At 43.0% G+C, this 26,543-nt stretch overlaps 1 protein-coding gene across 1 annotated transcript; it reads left to right on the top strand.

The window, feature by feature from the left end:
- The first annotated feature begins 632 nt into the window (after positions 1-632).
- On the top strand, positions 633-23,463 carry LOC126444732 (trypsin-7-like). Its single transcript, XM_050090968.1, has 3 exons — positions 633-672; positions 15,160-15,392; positions 23,098-23,463. The coding sequence occupies exons 1-3, from the start codon at positions 633-635 to the stop codon at positions 23,461-23,463; spliced, it is 639 nt and encodes a 212-aa protein (XP_049946925.1).
- The last annotated feature ends 3,080 nt before the right edge of the window (positions 23,464-26,543 follow it).

Below are 26,543 nucleotides of genomic sequence, written 5' to 3'. Positions count from 1 at the left end.
ATGGAAATATTACGCTTCTTGTTGCAAATGGCCGCTTTTCCTGAAATTATGAGAATCTCCGTTATTTGTGGAACAGCATGTTATTTACATCGCGTGGACTGTTATTAACGCCCATGCATTCATGAAAATGTTGCTACGCCTAAAGTAAAAATCTCTCTCACGTGTCGTTACACATGTTAAACTCCTAAGAGATAGATATGCTACAGAAATTTAGAAACAACAAGTTCCTCATGTTCAGATCCTTAGGAAAGACGTTATCTTGGAGTAATGTTTACTAATATATCCAAAATAACGTGTGTACATAATTAACGGCTTCTTTTTTAAAGCACTGCTTAGTTACTGCACCAGTCCATATACTATGATGAACCAAAAGGACGAAAAAAAAGAACTGCTGCAATGCGAATACGAGAAAAGTTACACTCTCTGAACAAGGAGACACTGAGCAAACGATAAAAACAGCACGACACAGAGTGACAGTGCGTCTCTAGAAACATTTTAGTACACTTTCGAAACAAGTCGTGACGTTCCCTGGATATGTGTAGGACAGGCGCACGCAGCACCTGTTCTGCTATAAATACAGCACGTCAAACCTGCAGCAGAAGGGAGAACGAACGCTGGAGTTCCAAGCTACAATGGCGCGTATCTACGGCATACTTCTCATCATCGCTGTTGGTGAGTTCGGCTTATGAAGAAATTTTTCTCTTGTGGTATCCTCTGCTAATATGAAATACCGTGAATTCCATGATAAAGTTGCGAATGTCTGTCAGTTATGTATCTATAAAAGAACACATAAGCTTGTCAGGACTCGAGCTCATATTACTAATGCTACATATTTTCTGGATTTATTTAACTGTAAGTAATAAATCTCGAAGTGTGTGGCAATGCGTCCATTGTAACTCGTTAGGTACGTCTGAAGCAAAGACGTGAAAATAAGAGGAACAGATTAGTGATTGGGGATAAGTTACAGGCAAATGAAAAAGAGAATGGATTACATAGAAATTAAGGTCTGTAGTTTTCCTAGGTCAGATGACAAGTATGTGTTGCCACAGTCAACATGTAGTAGTGTAACGATGAAATTAGAAGATAGGGATGTGCGAGAGTCGTCCTCCACTACCGTAGTCATTTTCAGCAAACATTACCGGGTATTTGACAGCGCTAATTATAAAATCTCCGTTTCGGTTACTTTTGTATATGGCATTCATGACGGATATTAGTCCATTAGCTTAATATAATTTTTGTGGTCAATTCCAGTCACATCGTCTTGATTCATAAGCGGAATATTGGATGGAGGTAGCAGAGCTGTTGCCCAGTCGTCTTTAGAGTACCATTTCTTTAAATTTACTCAACGGGGGATCACGAAGGCAACGTACCTCCAGAGACTCTCATTAACATCTCCTATAGTATTTCATTATTGCATCTCTGAAGTCATTCCTCATCTGCTGTGCATTTTACCTGATAAAGTAAACAGACGCCACAGCTGTGGTATTTAATTAGGCACACTTGTCATGTATTCTCTCATGTTAGCACATGCATTACACATTGTCAGAAACCTCTACACACATCCTAGTTTTCCATTCTCCTTCGGTAGTATTAATTTTTTGAAAAAAAAATTGTATAGGCTACAGAAATTTGCCAGAAATCTTGTTATCGGATGTTACTGCGCCTCATCTTACCTTTATTTTCATTTTAAGAGCGTTGCAATAGATTAAGTGAAGTGGAAATTTTATTCAATCGTCCAACAAAGAAACTTTATTATAGGTAACATTACTGACTACTAATTTCAGGATTCCATGGGACACCACTGATATTAGTTTCTGTGAAACTATCGCTGCCCAGTTTGGAATCTATTTCCCCCAAGTATCTCCAAGTAAGTCACATATCAATGAAGATACTCCGTATGATCATATCCTCGCCAGTAGTCGACAGTGGTGCATACTATCGAATGCCTTTCGAATATGTAGGATGGCGGAGAGGTACCCGTGGTCTAGGGCTAGCGTCTTTGATTCATAATCAAAACGTCTTCGGTCCCGGGTTCGATCCCCGCCACTGCCTAAATTTTGATAAATAATCAGCATTGGCGGCCGAAGACTTCCGGCATAAGAAGTCAACCTCATTCTGCCAACGGCCTTGTCAAAGAGGGCGGAGGAGCGGATAAAGGTTCAGGGCACTCTCTTGTCCTAGGGGTGGGAAATTGCCCCTAAAGGCGAAAGAATCAGCAATGATCAACGACATGAGGATGCAGAAGGCTATGGAAACCACTGCATTAAAGACACGTAACGTGTATCCACAGGACATGTGGCCTGTAATTAAAGAAGTGTCATGATGATCTCTCCATTGGCAAAAGATTCCGGAATAGTCCCCCATTCGGACCTCCGGGAGGGGACTGCCAAGGGGGAGGTTCCCATGAGAAAAAGATCGAATAATCAACGAAAGGATAACGTTCTACGAGTCGGGGCGTGGAATGTCAGAAGCTTGAACGTGGTAGGGAAACTAGAAAATCTGAAAAGGGAAATGCAAAGGCTCAATCTAGATATAGTAGGGGTCAGTGAAGTGAAGTGGAAGGAAGACAAGGATTTCTGGTCAGATTAGTAGGGGTAATATCAACAGCAGCAGAAAATGGCATAACAGGTGTAGGATTCGTTATGAATAGGAAGGTAGGCCAGAGGGTGTGTTACTGTGAACAGTTCAGTGACCGGGTTGTTCTAATCAGAATCGACGGCAGACCAACACCGACAACGATAGTTCAGGTATACATGCCGACGTCGCAAGCTGAAGATGAACAGATAGAGAAAGTGTATGAGGATATTGAAAGGGTAATGCAGTATGTAAAGGGGGACGAAAATCTAATAGTCATGGGCGACTGGAATGCAGTTGTAGGGGAAGGAGTAGAAGAAAAGGTTACAGGAGAATATGGGCTTGGGACAAGGAATGAAAGAGGAGAAAGACTAATTGAGTTCTGTAACAAGTTTCAGCTAGTAATAGCGAATACCCTGTTCAAGAATCTAAATAGGAGGAGATATACTTGGAAAAGGCCGGGAGATACAAGAATATTTCAATTAGATTACATCATGGTCAGACAGAGATTCCGAAATCAGATACTGGACTGTAAGGCGTACCCAAGAGCAGATATAGACTCAGATCACAATATAGTAGTGATGAAGAGTAGGCTGAAGTTCAAGACATTAGTCAGGAAGAATCAATACGCAAAGAAGTGGGATACGGAAGTTCTAAGGAATGACGAGATACGTTTGAAGTTCTCTAACGCAATAGATACAGCAATAAGGAATAGCGCAGTAGGCAGTACAGTTGAAGAGGAATGGACATCTCTAAAAAGGGCCATCACTGAAGTTGGGAAGGAAAACATAGGTACAAAGAAGGTAGCTGAGAAGAAACCATGGGTGACAGAAGAAATACTTCAGTTGATTGATGAAAGGAGGAAGTACAAACATGTTCCGGGAAAATCAGGAACACAGAAAAACAAGTCGCTGAGGAATGAAATAAATAGGAAGTTCAGGGAAGCTAAGACGAAATGGCTGCAGAAAAAATGTAAAGACATCGAAAAAGATATGATTGTCGGAAGGACAGACTCAGCATACAGGGAAGTCAAAACAACCTTTGGTGACATTAAAAGCAACGGTGGTAACATTAAGAGTGCAACGGGAATTCCACTGTTAAATGCAGAGGAGAGAGCAGATAGGTGGAAATGGTTCAAATGGCTCTGAGCACTATGAGACTCAACTGCTGAGGTCATTAGTCCCCTAGAACTTAGAACTAGTTAAACCTAACTAACCTAAGGACATCACAAACATCCATGCCCGAGGCAGGATTCGTACCTGCGACCGTAGCGGTCTTGCGGTCCCAGACTGCAGCGCCTTTAACCGCACGGCCACTTCGGACGGCAGATAGGTGAAAAGAATACATTGAAAGCCTCTATGAGGGTGAAGATTTGTCTGATGTGATATAAGAAGAAACAGGAGTCGATTTAGAAGAGATAGGGGATCCAGTATTAGAATCGGAATTTAAAAGAGCTTTGGAGGACTTACGGTCAAATAAGGCAGAAGGGATAGATAACATTCCACCAGAATTTCGAAAATCATTGGGGGAAGTGGCAACAAAACGACTATTCACGTTGGTGTGTAGAATATATGAGTCTGGCGATATACCATCTGACTTTCGGAAAAGCATCATCCGTACAATTCCGAAGACGGCAAGAGCTGACAAGTGCGAGAATTATTGCACAATCAGCTTAACAGCTCATGCGTCGAAGCTGCTTACAAGAATAATATACACAAGAATGGAAAAGAAAATTGAGAATGCGCTAGGTGGCGATCAGTTTGGCCTTAGGAAAAGTAAAGGGACGAGAGAGGCAATTCTGACGTTACGGCTAATAATGGAAGCAAGGCTAAAGAAAAATCAAGACACTTTCATAGGATTTGTTGACCTGGAAAAAGCGTTCGACAATATAAAATGGTGCAAGCTGTTCGAGATTCTGAAAAAAGTAGGGGTAAGCTATAGGGAGAGACGGGTCATATACAATATGTAGAACAACCAAGAGGGAATAATAAGAGTGGACGATCAAGAACGAAGTGCTCGTATTAAGAAGGGTGTAAGACAAGGCTGTAGCCTTTCGCCCCTACTCCTCAACCTGTACATCGAGGAAGCTATGATGGAAATAAAAGAAAGGTTCAGGAGTGGAATTAAAATACAAGGTGAAAGGATATCAATGATACGATTCGCTGATGACATTGCTATCCTGAGTGAAAGTGAAGAAGAATTAAATGATCTGTTGAACGGAATGAACAGTCTAATGAGTACACAGTATGGTTTGAGAGTAAATCGGAGAAAGACGAAGGTAATGAGAAGTAATAGAAATGAGAACAGCGAGAAACTTAACATCAGGATTGATGGTCACGAAGTCAATGAAGTTAAGGAATTCTGCTACCTAGGCAGTAAAATAACCAATGACGGACGGAGCAAGGAGGACATCAAAAGCAGACTCGCTATGGCAAAAAAGGCATTTCTGGCCTAGAGAAGTCTATTAATATCAAATACCGGCCTTAAATTTAGGAAGAAATTTCTGATGATGTACGTCTGGAGTACAGCATTGTATGGTAGTGAAACATGGACTGTGGGAAAACCGGAACAGAAGAGAATCGAAGCATTTGAGATGTAGTGCTATAGACGAATGTTGAAAATTAGGTGGACTGATAAGGTAAGGAATGAGGAGGTTCTACGCAGAATCGGAGAGGAAAGGAATATATGGAAAACACTGATAAGGAGAAGAGACAGGATGATAGGACATCTGCTAAGACATGAGGGAGTGACTTCCATGGTACTAGAGGGAGCTGTAGAGGGCAAAAACTGTAGAGGAAGACAGAGATTGGAATACGTCAAGCAAATAATTGAGGACGTAGGTTGCAAGTGCTACCCTGAGATGAAGAGGTTAGCACAAGAAAGGAATGATGACCAAAAAAAAAAAAAAAAAATCAGTTCATCAGCGTGTACTAGGCCAATGTTCACATATAGCATTAGTAGTAAGTTACCGACACAGTCACATCATTAAATATCTAGGGCCAGGATCTAACCCGGTGAGGATATGGTATAAAAAGGGTACATAAAAGATGTGGAGGGTCATATTGACCCTGTTTTTCATTTGTATTTCTTAAGTATTTATTAGCACATTTTAACAAAAGATGCGAAGTAAATTTATGAATGAGTTATTAGTTAAAGGATTTTCGTAGAAATAAACACTATTAACCGTTCAAATACTGTATTACTTAATTTTTAAATAAAGTCTAAAGAATAATTTTTTTCACAGCTCTTAACATTACATATTTCTTAAAATCTGCAGAACTATACTTTCCCATGCTACGTATATACGAGATAAATCTTCTTCGAACATAAAATGAACAATAAATCTTTGACATAAGCTGCTAGTCATCTCTTGCCATAGCACATTGTTGGCAGAATGGAACAACGTGTTCTTGACTAATGTACTTATGCCAACCTTCACAAACATGAAGTGTCTAGCGTAGGGACACTCTTGACAACTTTTTCGTTCACCTTGATGTCCGGCAGTCTATTCTTGTGAAGATTCTCCACTAAATTCTCTGATTCTCTTACGCAAATTGCTTGGTAGTTGAGGTATTTCTTGTCGTGCACTCAAGTGTTCACTGACGAGCAACGGCCTAGTGATTTTATGAAATTACCACACTTTGGGTTTTTATTGTTATTTGATCACTGAACAATAGCAACATTTATGCTGGCCATATTCAGTATTGCGCAGAAAACAGTCTAAAGCTATTTCTTTGGGTTGCGGCTTATATCATAAGTCGATGACAGCTCATCTGCAACGTCAGCTCCAGCTTTCTTAGAATTAAAAAACGTGTTTAGTTCTGGTTTCTTATTATCTTCTGTCGATTCATCAATGTCGGCATTGTAGTGAAGACCAGACAGGAGCAAAACAGCTTTGTTTTTCTTTAGCATATGAGAAAAAAGTGTAATATCCTTTTCGAAACCGAACTTAGATAAGTAGATTTCTCTACCGTGGTTTTGCTAAATTCAGGACGGATTTGCCACTTGTTCTTACGCACTGATGTCACAGAAGTTAGCTTGTGTTCTCTCAGCAGATGTGACACTAGTTCATAGCTCGTAAACCAATTATCAAAAGTCACATTACGGTTTGTTTTTGAAATTGGTTGCACCAGCCAATTCACCGCATCAAATGGTTTATTATTCAGTTGAAACGGTCCCTCTGGCTGCTTCCCAGCGTATATTTCGAGGCTGAAGATATAGAAATCCTTTGCGTCGACTAAAGCAAATATTTTGATGCCATAATCTGCCGGTTTGGATGGAATGTATTGTCTGAATTTGCACCTGCCTCTGAACGCAAGCAGTATTTCATCCACAGTTGTATATTCTCCTAGTACATAGGCTTTCATGCAGTTTTCAACGAATATTTCAAATATCTGACGTATGTAAGCCATACATATTACACGTTCGAAGTTCCTGCTTCGCTGACGCAAGTTGTAACCCACTACCCGCTAAAGGGCTCCGAATTGTAGTGTGGAACATGGCGGTGTGTAGCGTAACATCTCCGTGCATGAGAAGCAGCTTACTGTAAACGGGGTTCTGAAAGCTATTTAGGGAAATCACGAAAAACCTAAATCATGAAGGTAGGACGCAGGTTTGAACCGTCGTTCTCCCGAGTGCGAGTCCATTGTGCTAACCACTGCACCGCCCCTAGCTCGACGGGGAGAGAAGAAAATAGCAAACGTGCACTATTTGAAAGGCAGTACAGTCGTACTGCATTTGACTTCGTTTTATATTTCACGTTTCTCAACAACACAGTTCAGAAACAAAAGAAGTTTCCAGCATTAACTAATTATTTTTGGCGCGCTGAAGACACAGTAAAATTTTTATTGGTACAAACTATTAGCTTACGGACATATGCAGACAATTTCACAGCGTTTCAAAGTCAAGTTGCATCGTAATTGTGTCTTGTTCAATTTCTTAATCGAAAAAAGTTCTTTTACATAAATATGTCGCTCGACGTATTATAGCACTTTTACAACCTTATTACGGAGACTTGGAAAATCTACCTGTGAGAAGCAATGTAGACGTCCTGGACACTTTTAATGAAAAAATATTTTTAATTGAAACTGGAATTACCTTGCAGGTTAATCAGTTATATCTTTGCATGGACAGGGGTGCTTTCAAATGAAGTGGCAAACGCTCTCGAAATCAGACCTAAGATTGGCAGTGTCCTCAATACCTTTATAAAACTATCGTTGTAAGTTTTCCAAGGCCACAATGAATTCTTCAAACCTCGCACTTTCTTCATCGCCAGTGAGCGTAGGGAACGGTGATTGTCTTTCTCAGTATGTGTCCCACCTACAACGCGATTTTCATTTTAAATTCATTCCCATCAGATTAGAAAGACGTTGCCTTGCAGTGTCTTACTGTGGACAGCGTGCGTTCAAGTCCACTTAAAATGCGAAGTCTGTAATCGATCCCAGGTGTTCTAATTTTCGCTCGTGCACGTATTTTTCCTTCATAAATTCAACATTAGCGAAATTTAAATCGAAAAATCGTTCGAGAAATCCCCCAGACATAACCGATCCACTTTGTCGTAATATATGAAGTCTCCATACTCTTCGTTCGTTTCCATTGAAAACCGTTGCAACTGGAAATGGAATAATGGTTACTACTTTACCGATTTCTTCAAGTGCCCCATACCTGTGAATTTAGCACAGAGAGCTTCTTGACGTACAGAACACGGAATCCCGTCAGTCGATTGTTGTATACGTAACTATTTGCTCCTTCATTGTCTTCTAAAAGTTTAAATTCTCTCTGTAAGGTACTATAATGTAGTTTGGTAGCAAATATGCATACCTGTCGCTTATGCGAACTGAGAACTCATCCCTCTCTTCTGACTTTCCCACTCATTTTAAAGGGTTGTGACAATGGATCGCAGGACAGCCTCCTTTTGTACAAACAGCAACTGGACCTGTGAACGTCCTTCAAACCTTGAAGGAATAGCGAAGGGTAAACAGAGCTGACACCTTGATTCTGCCGAACTCAGAGAGTTGTGTCGACCACAAAATGCCACATCGCAATGTTAAATGAAATGTCAGACTGTTCCGGGTACTCCCGAGAAGGACCGAGCAAAGCCGAATGACAGGACCGGCCTTGGCTCGTAACACGGTCCGTCTTGCTGTAAAGGCCTCCTGCGAGCCAGGCACACAGTGGAAGAAATACAGCATGCATTGGCAGACATTGTCAAAGAGAGTGAATAATCAGCTCTGATAGAAGTCCGCAACAGAAATCTCGAAGTACAGTAAACCAAGACTCTGTAACAAATGTTGCCCACCGACACCGACATGACAACCTGCGCAAGAATACACTGCATGGGCAGTCCTTGGACAAACCTGAAGGCAAAAAAGATAAAGAAACGCTGACTATCGGCCCCTTCAAGGGCGAAACTGGAGGACTGGTTTTTGCTGCACGGGAATAAGTCATTAGAAGTAACGCAATCGAAGCCAGAATCTAGAAATCAACAGAAGACCTAAAATACAGACAACGCTAAGAAGCGGAGGAAAAAATTAATGATATATCTTGAGCCGTAGAAAAATATCACTCAGAATGATTACAATCAGAGGCACAACGATGTGGCACGAATGATTCTCTGGAACTTACGTCAAAATTACCATCTGCGGTGGCAAAAATGGTGAGGCCACAAACCAGAAAAGTTGTCGAAAACAAACTTGCCAAATTACTGTGAGACTTTGCACGGATGGCATATTGGAGCACGATACACCAGACATGACAACTGGAGATCAAGAAAGTGTGCGTCATAACTTTGCCATCTCAGGTGACGGAAGGGCTGATCACCTCACCATTGGGAGAACCTATGAACTTCAAGTGACAGCAGATTTAATGGGCAGCAACTTGAGAAACGTGATGGATACGAGGACTGCGATAAAGCTGGCTTAAGGCAATGAAAGTGGCTCTATTGGTTCTCGACACAGTGAGAGGACTGCCAAAACACACACCATTTGAAAACCATTGGAATTAATAAAATATCCGATTCCGGCAACACAAAGACACTTCAGTGGGATCTGCACGAATTATACTTCGACACATCACGCAGTCCTAGACGCTTGGGAAGTATCTAGCTACTAATAAAATACGAAATCCAGCATAGTGAGCTCATTTTCTGAGATACGTAATGCGAAAGTTAGTGAGTGTGTGTGTGTTTGTTACTTCTTTATGCAGAAACGTTTGGACGGATTTGGATGGGATTTAGAATGAAGATAGCTTATATTCTCCACTAACACATAAGCTACCTAATTGTCAAATGGGTTTGGGTGGGTATGAAAAAGAACTGCAGTCCACGATGCACGAATACTTTGTTCATCCACTAAGAACTATGGCTCTTGCCGTTGTTGGGGAGGCTTGCGTGCCTCAGCGATACAGATAGCCGTACTGTAGGTGCAACCACAACGGAGGGGTATCAGTTCAGAGGCCAGACAAACGTGTGCTTCCTGAAGAGGGGCAGCGGCCATTTCAGTAGCTGCAGGGCCAACGGTCTGGATGATTGACTGATCTGCCCCTGTAACATTAACAAAAACGACCTTGCTGTGCTGGTACTGTGAACGGCTGAAAGCAAGTGGAAACTACAGCCAGCCGTAATTCTTCCCAAGGGCATGCAGCTTTACTGTATGGTTAAATGATGATGGGGTCCTTTTGGGTAAAATATTCCGGAGGTAAGACAGTCCCCCATGTGGATCTCCTGCAGGAAACGCTCAGGAGGACGACGTTATCATGAGAAAGAAAACTGGATTTCTAAGGCTCGGAGCGTGGAGTGTGAAATCCCTTAATCTGGCAGGTAGGTTAGAAAATTTAAAAAGAGAAATTGATAGGTTTAAGTTGGTTACAGTGGGAATTAGTGAAGGTCGGTGGCAGGAGGAATGGGACTTCTGGTCAAGAAAATACAGGGTTATAAATACAAAATGAAGTAGGTGTGATGCAGGAGTAGGTTTAATAATGAATAAAAAATAGGAGTACGGATATGCTACTATGAACAGCATGGTCAACGCATTATTGTAGCCAAGATAGATAGACTAGGAGCCCACGCCTATCACAGTAGTACAAGTTTATTCGCCAGCCGGGAGGGACTGGAATTCGATAGTAGGAAAAAGAAGAGAAGGTAAAGTAGTAGGTGAATATAGAATGGGGGTAAGGAATGAAAGAGGAAGCCGCCTGGCAGAATTGTGAACAGAACCTCACTTAATCATAACTATCACTCAAAGCCATTTGACAAAAATGGGGAAAAGAAATACAGTAGAAGATCAATGGGTGGCTTAGAGAGATAAATAGTGAAGGCAGTAGAGGATCAAGTAGGTAAAAAGACAAGGGCTGGTAGAAACTCTTGGTTAACAGAAGAGATACTGAATTTAACTGATGAAATGGGAAAATATAAAAGCGCAGTAAATGAAGCAGGCGAAAAGGAATACAAATGTCTCAAAAATGAGATCAACAGGAAGCGCAAAATGCCTATGTAGGGATGACTAGAGGACAAATGAAAAGATGTAGTGGCATATATAAGTAGGGGTAAGATAGATACTGACATGAATAGATTGAAGAAATGTACGATACGATAAAAGAAATTATTCAGATAGTGAAGGAAGACGAAAATTTAATAGTCATGGAGGGACTGGAATTCGATAGTAGGAAAAAGAAGAGAAGGTAAAGTAGTAGGTGAATATAGAATGGGGGTAAGGAATGAAAGAGGAAGCCGCCTGGCAGAATTGTGCACAGAACCTCACTTAATCATAACTATCACTTGGGTTAAGAATCGTAAAAGAAGGTTTTATATGTGTAAGAGGCCTGATGACACTTGAAGACATTTCCAGGGGCAGATGTGGGCTCTGACCTCATCTTATTGGTTGTGAAATGTAAACTAAAAGTGAAGAAACCGCAAAAAGGTGGGAATTTAAGATGGGACCCGGATAAACTGAAAATAACAGAGGTTGCAGAGAGTTTAAGAGAGAGCATTTGGGAACGATTGACAAAAATTGCGCCGGCCCGTGTGGCCGAGCAGTTCTAGGTGCTTCAGTCTGGAACCGTGCGACCGCTACGGTCGCAGTTTCAAATCCTGCCTCGGGCATGGATGTGTGTGATGTCCTTAGGTTAGTTAGGTTTAATTAGTTCTAAGTTCTAGGGGACTGATGACCTCAGATGTTAAGTCCCATAGTGCTCAAAGCCATTTGACAAAAATGGGGAAAAGAAATACAGTAGAAGATCAATGGGTGGCTTAGAGAGATAAATAGTGAAGGCAGTAGAGGATCAAGTAGGTAAAAAGACAAGGGCTGGTAGAAACTCTTGGTTAACAGAAGAGATACTGAATTTAACTGATGAAATGGGAAAATATAAAAGCGCAGTAAATGAAGCAGGCGAAAAGGAATACAAATGTCTCAAAAATGACATCAACAGGAAGCGCAAAATGCCTATGTAGGGATGACTAGAGGACAAATGAAAAGATGTAGTGGCATATATAAGTAGGGGTAAGATAGATACTGCCTATAGGAAAATTAAAGAGACCTTTGGAGAAAGGAGAACCACTTGTATGAATATCAAGAGCTGAGATGGAAAACCAGTTCTAAGCAAAGAAGGGAAAGCAGATAGGTGGAAAAAGTATATAGATGGTCTATACAAGGGCGATGTACCTGAGAGCAATATTATGGAAATGAAAGAGGGCGTAGATGAAGATGAATGGGAGATATGATACTGCGCTAAGAATTTGACAGAGCACTGAAAGACCTAAGTGGAAACAAGGCCGTTGCATTAGACAACATTCCATTAGAATTTCTGATAGCGTTTGGGGAGCTAACCATAACAAAATTCCACCATCTGCTGAGCAAGATGTATGAGACAGGCGAAATACCCCTGACTTCAAGGGCAATATAATAATTCCAATGCCAAGAAAGCAGGTGTTGACAGGTGTGAGAATTTTCGGCCTATCAGTTTAATACGTCACGGCTGCAAAATACTAACACGAATTCTTTACAGACGAATGGAAAAACTGGAAGAAGCCGGCCTCAGGTAAGAACAGTTTGGATTCCATAGAAATTTTGAAACACGCGAGGTATTACTGACCCTACGACTTATCTTAGAAGATAGATTAAGGGGAAGCAAACCTACGTCTCTAGCGTTTCTAGATTTAGAGAAGCTTTTGGCGATGTTGATTGGAATACTCTCTTTCAAATTCTGAAGGTGGCAGCGGTCAAATACAGGGGCCGAAAGGCAATTTACAATTTGTACAGATACCAGATGGCAGCTAAAAGTGCCAAGGATCATGGATGGGAAGAAGTGGTTGAGAAGAGAGTGGGTCAGGTTTGTAGCCTATCCCGGATGTTATTCAATCTGTATACCTGGCAAGCAGTAAAGAAAACAAGACAATTTGGAGTAGTAATTAAAATCCATGAAGAAGAAATAAAAACTTTGAGGTTCGCCAATGATATTGTAATTCTGTCAGAGACAGCAAAGGAGTTGGGAGAGTAGTTGAGTGGAATGGACAGTGCCTTGAAACGAGGATATAAGTAACATCAACAAAAACAAAACGAGGATAATGGAATGCAGTCGAATTAGATCAGGCATTGCTGGTGGAACTAGATTAGGAAATGAGACACTTAAAGTGGTAGATGAGTTTTGCTATATGGGGAGCAAAATAACCGATGATGGTTGAAGTAGAGAAGATATAAAATGTAGACTGGCAATGGCAAGGAAGGCGATTCTGAAGAAGAGAAATTTGTTAACATCGAGTACAGATGTTAGCGTCAGAAAGTCCTTTCTGAAAGTATTTGTATGGAGTGTAGATGTGCATGGAAGTGAAACATGGACGATAAATAGTTTAGACAAGAAGAGTACAGGAGCTCTTGAAATGTGGGCTACAGAATAATGCTGAAGATTAGATGGGTAGATCACGTAACTATTGAGGAGGTACTGAATAGAATTGGGGACAAGAGGAATTTGTGGCACCACTTGACTAAAAGAAGCGATCGGTTGGTAGGACAGTCCTGAGGCGTCAAGGGATAACCAATTTAGTATTGGAGGGAAGCATCGAATGTACAGATCGGAGGGAAACCAAGAGATGAATTCACTAAGCAGATTCAGAAGGATGTATGTTGCAGTAGTTACTCGAAGATAAAGAAGCTTGGACAAGATAGTGTAGCATGGAGACCTGCAGCAAACCAGTCTCTGGACTGCAGACCACAACAACAACATTTGAGATTGAGAGCACTTAGTGACTTGCATCAAATTTTGCACTTACTTTCGAACCTTCAAGAAACTTTTCCTAGCTGACATTCCCAACAAAACAATGAAACGCAAAACTCTTGTCGCTTACTACATTTTCACTATTCGTACTAGCAAACTGCCACATCAAGCATGACGTTTAAATTTATTACTTCTTTGCTACTAGCTGTGTTCGCTATACATTTTGGAGACAATACTCACAGATACCATTGAAGGTACCAGCAAATTTGTTCAGGGGTATGAAGTCATAAACAATGAAGTACTTGAAATTGAAACTGCAGGGCGAAATTCACTAGAGAATCCGATGAAACATGTGTGCTGATACACGCAAAATATGTTTGACATGTGTTTACGTGGAGAAACCCACAGGTAAAAAGTTCATCTTGATCTCAACGAAATTTGGTACACATATTAGTCACTATACGGAAAGAAATACTGTTATGGTAAGAAGCAGCAGAATCCTATTGGGGAGGGGTGATAACATGGAGCCAGAAGTGTGGAGGAGGAGATGGACAGACAGCAAGGAGGCGGGAGGAGATGGACACAGAGAGGAGATGGAGAGAGAGGGGATGATGAGGAGATGCACAGATATAAGGGGAAATGGACAGAAAAATGGATGAGTGGGAGATTGGCATCGATAGGGGATGGGAGGAGATGGATAGAGAAAGGAATGCAGAGGACGTAGAGGGAAGAAGGAGAGCCTGCCGCGGTGGCCGAGCGGTTCTAGGCGCTTCAGTCCGGAACCGCGCGACTGCTACGGTCGCAGGTTCGAATCCTGCCTCGGGCATGATGTGTGTGATGTCCTTAGGTTAGTAAGATTTAAGTAGTTCTATGTTCTAGGGGACTACTGATGACCTCAGATGTTAAGTCCCATAGTGCTCAGAGCCGTTTGAACCATTTTTTGAAGAAGGAGAAGGAGGACGGAGGAGGAGTTGGATAGAGGTTGGAGGGTGGAGGGGATGGACAGAGAATTGGAAAGGAAGAGCTGGATGGAGAGAAATAGACAGAGGAGTTGGACTAATAAAAGACTGGAATAGATACGTGTATAAGTGGGCAGTTTTTAGAAATACTCAACTGCAGGTAACACGTAGAGAAAAAGTTAGTGTTATAATAGTAATAATAATAATACACGTTATTGCCCATTGTCAAACACGCCTCTAGCGGGCTGTACCCAGTACACTGAACATTGACGCATCATTCATTTTCGTTCAGGTTGGGTGGTACACTCAGAGTGTCTACTGAGGAAACGCCATTCGACATTGAATGGAATATTGAGGCACGAAGATGCTGGAGACACGGTCGGCTTTCCGTGGCACGTGTTCGTTCTGCGGCCGTTTACAGCGTGCAGCGGCTCCATCATCAGCAGCGACTGGGCGCTGACCGCAGCCCACTGCGTGGCGCACACCAGCCCGTGGCTCATCATGTTGCTGGCTGCCGGCGCGGGGGCCAGGTTCAGCGCCCTCCACTTCGTCAGCTCTTACGTACTGCACGGCGACTACGATGCATTCAGTCGCCGCTACGACATCGCTGTGATGCGTGTTTACCAGCCCTTCTTATTCACCGACATTGTCAAGGTACGTTTCTGCTCCTCGAAGTTAGAGGAGCTATCATCGTGAAAGCAGTAATATTAGGTGGGCACCGAGCGAAATTCAGCTAACCGACATCCTCTGTGTAGCAAACAACAACGTCGAGATTCAGGAAATTCACATTTAGACGTGCATAAAACCATCGCCAGTTAAAAGATAAGGAAGAAATCAAAGAGTAAACGTACGGTCGAAAGTGAATTTGTTGCTCATTTCAAAAATGGTTCAAATGGCTCTGAGCACTATGGGACTATGAGGTCATCAGTCCCCTAGAACTTAGTACTTAAACCTGACTAACCTAAGGACATCACACATCCATGACTGAAGCAGGATTCGAACCTGCGACCATAGCAGCAGCGCGGTTCCGGACTGAAGCGCCTAGAGCCGCTCGGCCACAGCGGCTAGCCACAATTTTTTACTTATTTTATAAGGGGAAGTCAAATGATAACCGAACATCCGCCACAACGAGACCATGGAACAGCTCCATTGGTCACCACAAACTTTAAGACATTTATCCCACTGGGAGACGAGGCGATCAATTCCTGTTTGGTAGTACGCAGTCGTCCGCTGACGGATGGACAGCTGCGCCCACACTTGCACTTCCTTGTCCGACTGAAACCGACGTACACGTAAGTCTTCCTTCAGGTCGACAAAGATGTGAACATCACACGCTGAAGATCCGGGCTGTACAGAGGACGTTGCAGTGTTTCCCAACCAAATCGCTGAAGTATAGCCTTCGTCTAATTGACAGTGTGGACGCAGGTATTAACATGCAACAAGATGACACCGTCCGATAGCACTCCTGGGTGTTTCGACTTTATGGCGCGTCGCAGTTTCTGCAGAGTGTCTTCATAGTGCTGTGCAATGACTGTTGTTCCGCGTTACAGGAACTCGGCGTGCAGACTGTCCCTGCACTTGAAGAAGGAGGTCATCAATACCGTACCGGAACTTGTATGAAAACTTTTGGAGTTCTTTGGCGAGGGAGATATAGGATGTTTCCAGTGATGGTTTGCCGTTTGTCCTCTGGCTGTCGGAATGATGCCGGATGGAATCATCCTGTTACACGATAACGCCCGCCCCCACGATGCCAATCGGAAGAAGACTACGCTACAGGTATCTGGTTGGGAAGCACTACAACATTCTCCATACAGCCCGGATCTTTCACCATGTGATTTTCATAACTTTGGCGACTGAAGGGAAGATATGTAGTGACGTTGGTTTCAATCGGACGAGGAATTGCAAGAGTGGGTTGGTTGTGGATCTGTCAGCGGCCAACAGCACCCTACAAAACAGGAATTGATTGTGTTGTGTGCCAGTGGGATAAATGTGTTAACGCCGTGGTGATTACTTCTGATTGGAATCATTCCATGGTCTCGTTGTGGTGGGTGGTCGCTTATGTCAATACGCAATCTCGATAGAGTTTGAGGCATCGGACTTTTACTCTTGACGAGTAGAATTCTGCACTTTTTGACGTTTGTCTTTGTTCCTCCAAACCACTCTAGACAAACCTTCAGATAAACCCAACAGAAGCCACAGTAGAAGACCCTACCCCTCTTTGAATTTCCTAGTCCTCCTTAGGTAGTGATCTTGATGGCGACGCAGTGTTAAAACGTAATCTGCGTCGCTACATTCGAAAAAACGCAAGTCTACGTAGTAATACAGTTTCTCATCACGAAACTTAATTGAAGTTATTTTCAGTTGAGAAGTACTCGTCTATTGGGGGAAAAATGCTAACTGTGATAAGTAAATTAATCGTAGCCGTAAATCGCAATGACATGGGGCCTCAGTCTAGTGATGTGCAGCCCCAGTGCAAAATTACAGAGGCGGCTGCCCATTACCGCCTACCTGTCCATGCAGGCCAGATAACACAGCGGATGGTGCTCTGGAAAAGTGCGCCTTAGTAAAACGCGACAACTAACGAGCAGTTGGGGCTTCATAAGTCTTTAAATAAGTCAACGCCGCTATTGAATAGTCATTTATTGATTTTACAATGAACTGATGTCTAATGTTATTCTGAAACACGTAATATGTATTACCTTTGCCCGCCAGAACCATGTCGACTGGAGTGCAACTCGTACTCATCGCTAAGAGTCCGTTTTTCTGAACAAGTGGCTACTGTTCTTGGTTGCCGTAGACCTCACCGAGTATAGAAGTACTCGGCGTTTCACGTATGCGACACACACTTTGCCCAGTGTAGCGTGAGAACAGACACAGCCGCTCGGACAGTGGCAGACAACCTAGCCTCTGCGATGTGAAAGTAGAAGTGTGGTGGGCGTTTCGTGCAACACGACTTACTGTACGGGTATTTTCCACCACACAATAACTTGTGACCGCAAACTTTCTCTAAGAAATTAACCACTAACAAAAAGACCAAGGGTTGGTTCATGCAGGACTGTGCCGCAACACTCATCGTAAATGTGTCTGTCCCGGTATTATGAGGTGTTTGAATAGGCCAGTTGTTATTTTCATACTATGTGGGACTCACGTAACTAATGAGTAGTCTCGTAACTCCAACGTTAATTGTTTTGAGAGTTCACGTTGCCCGACAGATTCATCTACGTTACACCATACGAAAACGGAGGAAAAAAGCTTTACAAGATCAGCCTCTCCACCATACACAGTCTTCCCGAAGTGCTTTTGAACACGTTTTCCGAAAAACTGCCTCGAACAACTAGTTCGACAGCGCACATAAAATGGCAATATCTCAAAACTTTTAGCTACAAATAGGCCAAGCCTTACATACAGTGTCAGTGTAAAGATACGAATTAGTGTTCATGAAGTCATCATAGTGACGATGGTTACTAAACTTAATAAATCCCGGCCGGTGTGGCCGAGCGGTTCTAGGCGCTTCAGTCTGGAATCGCCCGACCACTACAATCGCAGGTTCGAACCCTGCCTCGGGCATGGATGTGTGTGATGTCCTTATGCTAGTTAGGTTTAAGTAGTTCTAACTTCTAGGCGACTGATGACCTCAGATGTTAAGTCCCATAGTGCTCAGAGCCATTTGAACCATTTTGAACTTAATAAACCCATCAAGAAGGTTAAGGAGAATATTTGTACCAGGAAAAGCAAATAAGACAATGAATGGACATCATTTAGTTCCAGCACGTCGGACGAAGAGGATTAATAATCCACTGCGGAAAGCGCTGACGAAACAAAGGTGGTTGCACTCTTCGTTCAACAGTGAACGAGCAAAAGAGAGCAGAAATTCGTGCATCCCTAAGGAGATCAATGCCCCAAGCATACAAGTTCCACCGTCACACCTTAGCGAGAGACCTTGCCGAAAACCCAAGAAAAGATGGTTGATCACCATGTCTTGAGGTCGATAAAATTACATACAGTTGGGGCCAGGGATATCATTTAAGTTGAAATACACAATTAAAATACCCAGAAATGAATGGGGTCTGTATAGAATACGTAAATATAACTGCACAATTAAAACAGTTCAATAACTTCAGAGTATAAAGCACTCCACAGTGGCTTATCAGTCCTTTTCATTAGATTGGATATATAACTTGTTTTCCTTTCAGTTAAGCTTGACAGTCGTGAATATGTTTAACTACAGGTCATGGTTGAATGTATCAAAAAAATAGTAGAGACGGAGACAACCGCAGTTCTGAGTGTCAATTGAATGTCACTTGTTGGCGTAGCGCGAGTGTGCATGTTTACCTTTTGTTGGTGGCGGCAGTGGCTGCTGTTGGCGCGAGCTGTGGATCTGAGAATCTATTCTAAATCTCTCTCGACTGTTAAACACCAGTCTGATGCATTTCCTACGTCTTTGGTGAGCCCGAGACTCGTAGTTGTTCCCTAACTAAGTTAATTGGCATGGTACATGCTATGTTGTTGGAATAGTGCATACATCGTTGCCCACAAATTGTTCACAAGCGTTAACTGTCAATGCTCGGTGCAATTTCCCATACTAGGAGACTTTGCAGTTTAACTCCTTAAGAGTTAAGACAAGCCTGTAAGGAAGTGTTCACATAATTAGTGGCGGGAGTCACCTCGCTCAAACACTCGACGATTTTCTGCAATAGAAGGAGTCAATTTCTCTGTCTGAAATTAGCTTGTATCAAAACTAGTGGCTACATTTTTTCTTTCTGGCCAATCAGAGCGCTCGTACTTGTTATAACTCCGCCCAATAGAGGTTCTGTAGGCTATCATAGGCGTCATTTCTTTCATATGGTGGAGTTCAATTTCTGCCACGTAATATTGAGATAAACAGCTTTTTTGCAAACGGGTTTATACGCAGGTGGCCACAGTGAGTCACCAGTGTTTTCAGTTGGATTTTTCTGGACGTTTATCTGCCATCTCCAGCCGTGTTCCTGTAGAAAGGCTTTCCAGAAAGTCTTCGTTAAATGCAGGGACAATGGCGGCTTTTGCCGATGGTCTGCGCAGTGGCTCCAGTGTCGCATTGTGTCCACTGAATGTCTCGCTGTGAAGGGTTTGGGCTAACAGTGGGAATTCGATGTAAAGTGCGTTATTTGTTTGACTTCTTATAGATTGTGTGTCAAGGTTTACTGATGATATGGTAACATTCCAAATTTCATCGATTTTCTTTACTTTTTCGTTCCTAGGCTCATGTTATGATTATCACATGGATTCTGATGTGTCTAGTTCATGAAATATAAATTTAGCTTTTATATGAGTTTTGTATGGGAGATAAAGTTACAGTAAGAAGGTATTGCATGTGTAATTGAATGAGTACACTTGATCACTTGATGCAAGCTACCATACTGCGCCATACGTGTTTGTCACTGTACATTTCCATCACTGTGATATAGAAATTTGTATTGACAAACACTTGTGGTGAGTAGCGAGGCTAAGTAAATTTTTGTTGATGCTGTGATCTTCAGTTGGAAGACTTATTTAATGCTGCTCTCCACAACAGTCTATCCTGTGCAAGTCTCTTCATCCTTGCATTACTATTCCAGTCTATATCAGCTTGAATCTATATTCTGCATTACATCTTTGAATACATCTAGGAATTTTAATTTCCTCCTACACTCTCCATCATTACCAGTTTACATGGGTGTCCTGAAAGGAATTCCCTCCGAATTTTTATGTAAAATATCAGAAAGGTCTTTAAATAAAACAAATGTTATCAACATTCTAGATCATTAGTCTTCATGTGTATGCATTTGCAGTCCTCTGCCACTAGAGGGCTCCAAATTGTTGCACGTAGCATGGTGCGAGTGTAACTATATTGGTGCATGAGAAACATCATGCAGTAGTCGAGTTTCTGTTCGAAGACTTCGTCCACACGTGGAGCACCTTCTCCTTCAGCTCGACAATGCCAGACAACACACAAGTGAAACTTCCTGGCAGATTAAATCTGTGTGCCCGACCGAGACTCGAACTCGGGACCTTTGCCTTTCGCGGGCAAGTGCTCTACCATCTGAGCTACCGAAGCACGACTCACGCCCGGTACTCACAGCTTTACTTCTGCTAGTATCTCGTCTCCTAGCGAAAGGCAAAGGTCTCGAGTTCGAGTCTCAGTCGGGCATACAGTTTTAATCTGCCAGGAAGTTTCATATCAGCGCACACTCCCCTGCAGAGTGAAAATCTCATTCTGGAAACCTCCCCCAGGCTGTGGCTAAGCCATGTCTCCACAGTATCCTTTCTTTCAGGAGCGCTAGTTCTGCAAGGTTCGCAGGAGAGCTTCTGTTAAGTTTGGAAGGTAGGAGACGAGATACTGGCAGAAGTAAAGCTGCGAGTACCGGGGGTGAGTCGTGCTTCGGTAGCTCAGATGGTAGAGCACTTGCCTGCGAAAGGCAAAGGTCCCGAGTTCGAGTCTCGTTCGGCTCACAGTTTTAATCTGGCAGGAAGTTTCATATCAGCGCACACTCCGCTGCAGAGTGAAAATCTCATTCTGGAAACACACAAGTGCCCTGACACCTGCAACAAGCCGACGCATTGTGTTCACTATCATCCATCATTTTTCATACTGTCCGACTTGACCCTATACGATTTAAATATGTTTTCAGATCTTAAAAAACACTGTGGAGGATTCAATTTGATAGTGATAAAACAGTGCAAGGTGAGGTAGTGGTGTGACTTCTTCAACACAGTCCCGACGTGGCCCCATACGATTTAAATCTGTTTTCAGAACTTAAAGAACACTGTGGAGGACTTCAGTTTTATAGTGATAAAGCAGTGTGAGGAGAGGTAGTGATGTGACTCCATCACCACAGACATCCTACAGTGACATAATCAACAAAGTGACATCTCATTGGGAAAATGTGTTCATAAAGATGTAGAACTTTAGTAACTCTTATTTTATTTAAAAACATTTAGGAATTTTCAGATAAAAAATTCGGAGGTATTACTTTACAGCACATTCCTGTAACTATTTCTTTGATGCCTCAGGATGGCTTCGTATCAATGGACCAAACTTCTCAATCAAACTATGTGATAAAATTCTTTGTACCCTCTTCGATTCAGTACTTCCTCATTAGGAGTCGGATCTAGCCAAACAATGGTCAGAACTAATCTGTAGCAGTGTATTTCAAAACTTCCTACTCTCTTATTGCCAACGTTTCACTTGCGTTTGGGGCTAAACACCAAACACTTTTAGGAAACCGTTGACATACAGAATAACGGAAAGATTGGTAAAAATCGAGAAAGGGGAAGATCAGTTTCGGGTCCGGAGCAAAGTCAGTAGGTGCATATTAGGGGTAGCTTCTGATTGTCACTTCTAGAGAAAGGCATGTATGTAATCAGGTGTTTGTAGTTTGCAGGAGTATGTCAGCAGGTAGCTGTTGTACGCGTAAAATTCCTGTGACACAGGATTGTAGGACGTCGCAAACGATCCAAAATAAAATGGGGCAGCCATGGTTAACTAGTGGTAATTCACTTTCGGCGGTACAGAATGTTGTAGCTTTGTCAGGCTGATCTATGTGACTTCTTTAACTGCCTCGACCATCCAGAAAGAGCTGCAAAGCCGGTGCCGAAAATGAGTTACCGCACTAGACTGCATTTTATCTGTGGACCCCAAAATTTTGTTTTAGTCGCGTTATCTGCGTGCTACAGGCCTTTGGTGGAGGGAATTCGTTGTGTATGAAAACTACCTGCAATACCATCTGTCTATGTGTCCAACTGTTAAAAAATCCGTTTTCTCAGGAACAAGAAGACCTAAGAACTTGAAATTTATGTCACTTACTAAGGTCTACATTTCCTTGGCGTTGTAAAATGCTGAAGCTTCCAAGTACAGTGAGTGCAGCCAAAAAATACTGCCGTTTATGACATATACTTTAATACTCGCAAATTCTGGAACTAAAACCCACAAGGTACTTTCCGTTCACGTTTAATCACGAAATTTGATCAGAAGCAAGGTTTCACAGTACAAGTACTGGAGAAAAATCGGAAAATTATTACTCTGTAATTGTTTCACGTAAAAAAATATTTTTGTCTTTTTCTATCCGAGTTCGAACATGAAATTAAAACATACTCGAAAGTCTCGGAATCCCTGGGACCAATACCTTGCGAGTATCATTGTCTATAACAGGCAGAAATCGTCGAGAACTGTCGTACATAATCGACCGTGCACAAAATCCTCAGTGTGAAAGCCCTACTCGCACCTGGCCAACTTTTTCCTGTTGTCTCGTTTTCATTTGTTGCCGCCTTATACGTATTTCATATTTTTATTTCCTCCATATGGAGATCTTGACTTACTCCACTTAAGTCTGTTTTTCCACAGCCCATCGCCTTACCGACCGATCAAGTGACCGCAGGAACTACAGGCATGCTGATCGAATTCTGCCATACGGCGGACGGCTACAATGGTCCCGTGGTCACCAACAGCACGGTGCTGTCGTGGGACGAGTGTGACGCGATGTACGGGCTGGCACTGAGGCCCACAATGGTGTGCGCGGTGCCCACCGCTGACCGCGGACACGCGCCGATGTGCGTGGCGGAGGCGGGCGGCGCGCTGGTGGCGGCCGACGGGGTGCAGCTGGGCGTGCGCGCGTGGCCCGGCAGCTGGAACACGCTCCAGCGCCCTGCCGACGTCTACGTCAACGTGGCCGACGTGCGCGACTGGATACGCGAAGTCTGCGGCGTCTGACGGCGACGCACGCCGCAGGTAGTTTGACATTGCTGTAACATCCAGACTTGCGACTCAAATAAAACGTATTTTCATTCACATGAGTTGGGTGTCAGTTTATTTTCAAACCCTCAGCAAATTGTTTGGAAGAAAAATATGTCCACGACACCACATCGTAAATCACTGTCTCATACACTGTTCGAGATAGTCAGGAGGTTACGTGGATCAGCATCCGGTATGTTAAATCTGTATTGGTCTTATGACATGGCTTGAGGTCTTCGCTTACAGAGAGTGCAACACTTAAAAAATCATTCACTATCTATTCTCTGTGTCATGCAGTTCAGTGTCAGATGACCCCTCAAAGGTAAGAGAGTGCTAGTGTCTCAGTGTTTCATGGTGAGGTACACAGAAGGCAGTTATTATTTGTGGACATGGTGTTCCACCAAGCAGATGCAATGCGACTTCTTAATGCAATGAAAGTTACGAAAGCTGTATGTTTGACCCAGAAAGTATGGACTATACGTCGTGTTGATGCAGCTGCCAATGTCTCGATCTGTCATCCATAGGTTGTGTAAACGGTACGAGGCGAAAGGTCAGAACACAAGACGAGTTGGACGAGGCAGCCGATGCATTACCACCACACGTAAAGCCCCATGCCGGGACATCTTTGCACAGCGGCGTCAGACACATATCGCCAGACCACTGCAAGAATATCTCAGACGCGCCACTGGAGCCGCTGTGTCCGATTAAACTGTATCAACAGGTTACCAAAAAGATCCATGAGACACAGACGTCCTGTCCGAATATTGTAAGTAGGCTGTTGAAGTTTTTTGTTGGTAACCCCACGTACCACTCTGTACGAAAATCACTGACTGAGCTGTGTGTAGTCTGTGGCTGGTGTGCATTGTTGGAATATTCACTGTTGTAGCGTTGGGCAGTTGGATGATGATGATGTTAGGTTTGGGGGGCGCTCAACTGCGCGGTTATCAGCGCCCGTACAGATTCCCATTCTTTGCTCAGTCCAATCTCGCCACTTTGATGAATGATGATAAAAGTGATGAGGACAGCACAAACACCCAGTCATCTCGAGGCAGGGGAGAATCCCTGACCCTTGGGCAGTTGGATGTGAACAGCACGTAGCGTTGTGCAGTTGGAAGTGAGCCGCCAGGAGTGGCGGATGTGGAGAGAGAAATGCCAGAGTTTTGAGAGGTCACTACAAGTGGACGATCTGGACGTGTGTCCGCCAAGAAAAGGAAATTTGTAAAGATGGATGTCATGAATTGATAGATGTATATATATGATGACTTTTGAACATTATTAAGGTAAATACATTGTTTATTCTCTATCAAAATCTTTCATTTGCTAACTATGCCTATCAGTAGTTAGTGCCTTCAGTAGTTAGAATCTTTTATTTAGCTGGCAATATTGGCGTTCGCTGTATTGCAGTAGTTCGAGTAACGAAGATTTTTGTGAGGTACGGTTATTGTTAGTCAGGGCCATTCTTCTGTAGGGATTATTGAAAGTCAGATTGCGTTGCGATAAAAAATATTGTGTGCCAATTTAGTGATGATCAGAATAAGTAAAGAGAGAACTGTATGAGTATGTTCAGTTTTGATCACCTGTTTGAAAATCAGATAACGTATAAGTTTACCAGCACAGTCATTTTTTAAATGTTTCTAAGGGGACGTTTCAATATCCGGCTTCACGACTGCTGTTTGAATACGTAGTGTCTGTTCCTTCGAAAGAACAGATGTGAAATACTACGTGCAAACTGAATGGGGATCACTGCTGTCAGCTGCAGCGTGACATTAAGTGCAATCAGCAGTCACGAGCGGCTAGCTTAATGTCCCTTGATAAGCCTGACTGGGCAATGGATTCACTTTCTTCGTGTGAATGCACAAATACGTCCGACCTCTTGTGGGAATCTCTGACTAGCGAACGGGAGTATAATGGACAATAACTGCAGGTAGGTGGCGCACGGTGGGACTGTGGATCGGCCGTGAGGCGTTCCGAGATAGTCCGTGCAGTTGCATAAAGGCTGTGTCCCGGATACCACAGTGATTACCGCACCTGCCTAGTAAACAGGAGATCCCAAGTTCGTATCCCTGTCCACTATATTTTTCGCTTGTAGCAGCTCATTCCGTTTAATGTCCCGCTGCAGCTGATAGCAGTGATCCCCCTTCAATTTACGTATTTTACGACAGAATCTTGCAGCTCGCCTTCAGTTCTGCCGTTCCCATGTCAACTGGCAACATCGTCTGTTGCGAAATGTGTTGCTCACAGACGAGTCCAGTTATTTTTCGATGCAAAGTGAAGGCCGTATACGTGTGTAGACACCCGTGGAGAGAGGTATCTGGAAAAAATGTTGTCCAGTAAATCGAGAGATTTCCTAGGTTCTGTGATGTTGTAGGGAGGCTTCACCACTGACTTCGTTAAGGATCAAGTGAATTCCTATGGTCGCCTCACCGCAAGGTAGTACACAGAACGGATTCTGTTGAACCATTTGTTGCCTGCTGCATTCGGTCGTGTCTCTGAATTCCTTATAATGCCAGGGCCCTTATGGCGGGGCTCGACAGGGATGTCTTGCGTAGCCTAGACGTTGAAGTAATGGAATGGCTGGCAGCGAGTCCCGACCTAAACCCGTCGTTCGTATGTGGGACGTGCTTGACAGATGTGTTCATGTCATAGTCGTCCACAGACTGTCCACGAATTCTCAAGGACTCTCATTGGAGAATAGGAATAGGTAACCCAGGATGACCTCCGTAGACTAATTCGGAGCATGCCACATAGGTAGCAGTCAGTGATAAACGCCCACAGAAGGCATGCTAGTTGTCGAAGTTCTAACGTCCAATCAAATCGCCCAGGATGATGGGACGAATGATTGTATACACTTCGTTTTCAGTAGGTGTTCTTTTCATCTAAACTCACTCGAATACAATGATGTTTTTTTCTATACTTAATTTCTGAAAGATCAACGTATAATTTGATAACACACTCAGCCCTCTGTTATTGCTCAATGGAGTGTTGTAGAGGCCCAAACCAACGTTCTCCTAAAACTTTTAAGCAGTGTATAAAATTCCTAAATGACCGTCACTTGGACT

The sequence above is a fragment of the Schistocerca serialis genome, chromosome 1 (assembly GCF_023864345.2).
Source record: "Schistocerca serialis cubense isolate TAMUIC-IGC-003099 chromosome 1, iqSchSeri2.2, whole genome shotgun sequence".
Lineage (NCBI taxonomy): Eukaryota > Metazoa > Arthropoda > Insecta > Orthoptera > Acrididae > Schistocerca > Schistocerca serialis.
This window is presented reverse-complemented; position numbering and strand designations above follow the sequence as displayed.

Excerpts from the sequence above, each read along its gene's own strand:
- LOC126444732 (XM_050090968.1), top strand. The coding sequence starts at position 633 with ATGGCGCGTATCTACGGCATACTTCTCATCATCGCTGTTG. Across the intron at positions 673-15,159 it reads ACTTCTCATCATCGCTGTTG|CGTGCAGCGGCTCCATCATC; the intron begins GTGAGTTCGGCT and ends GGCCGTTTACAG. Across the intron at positions 15,393-23,097 it reads TATTCACCGACATTGTCAAG|CCCATCGCCTTACCGACCGA; the intron begins GTACGTTTCTGC and ends GTTTTTCCACAG.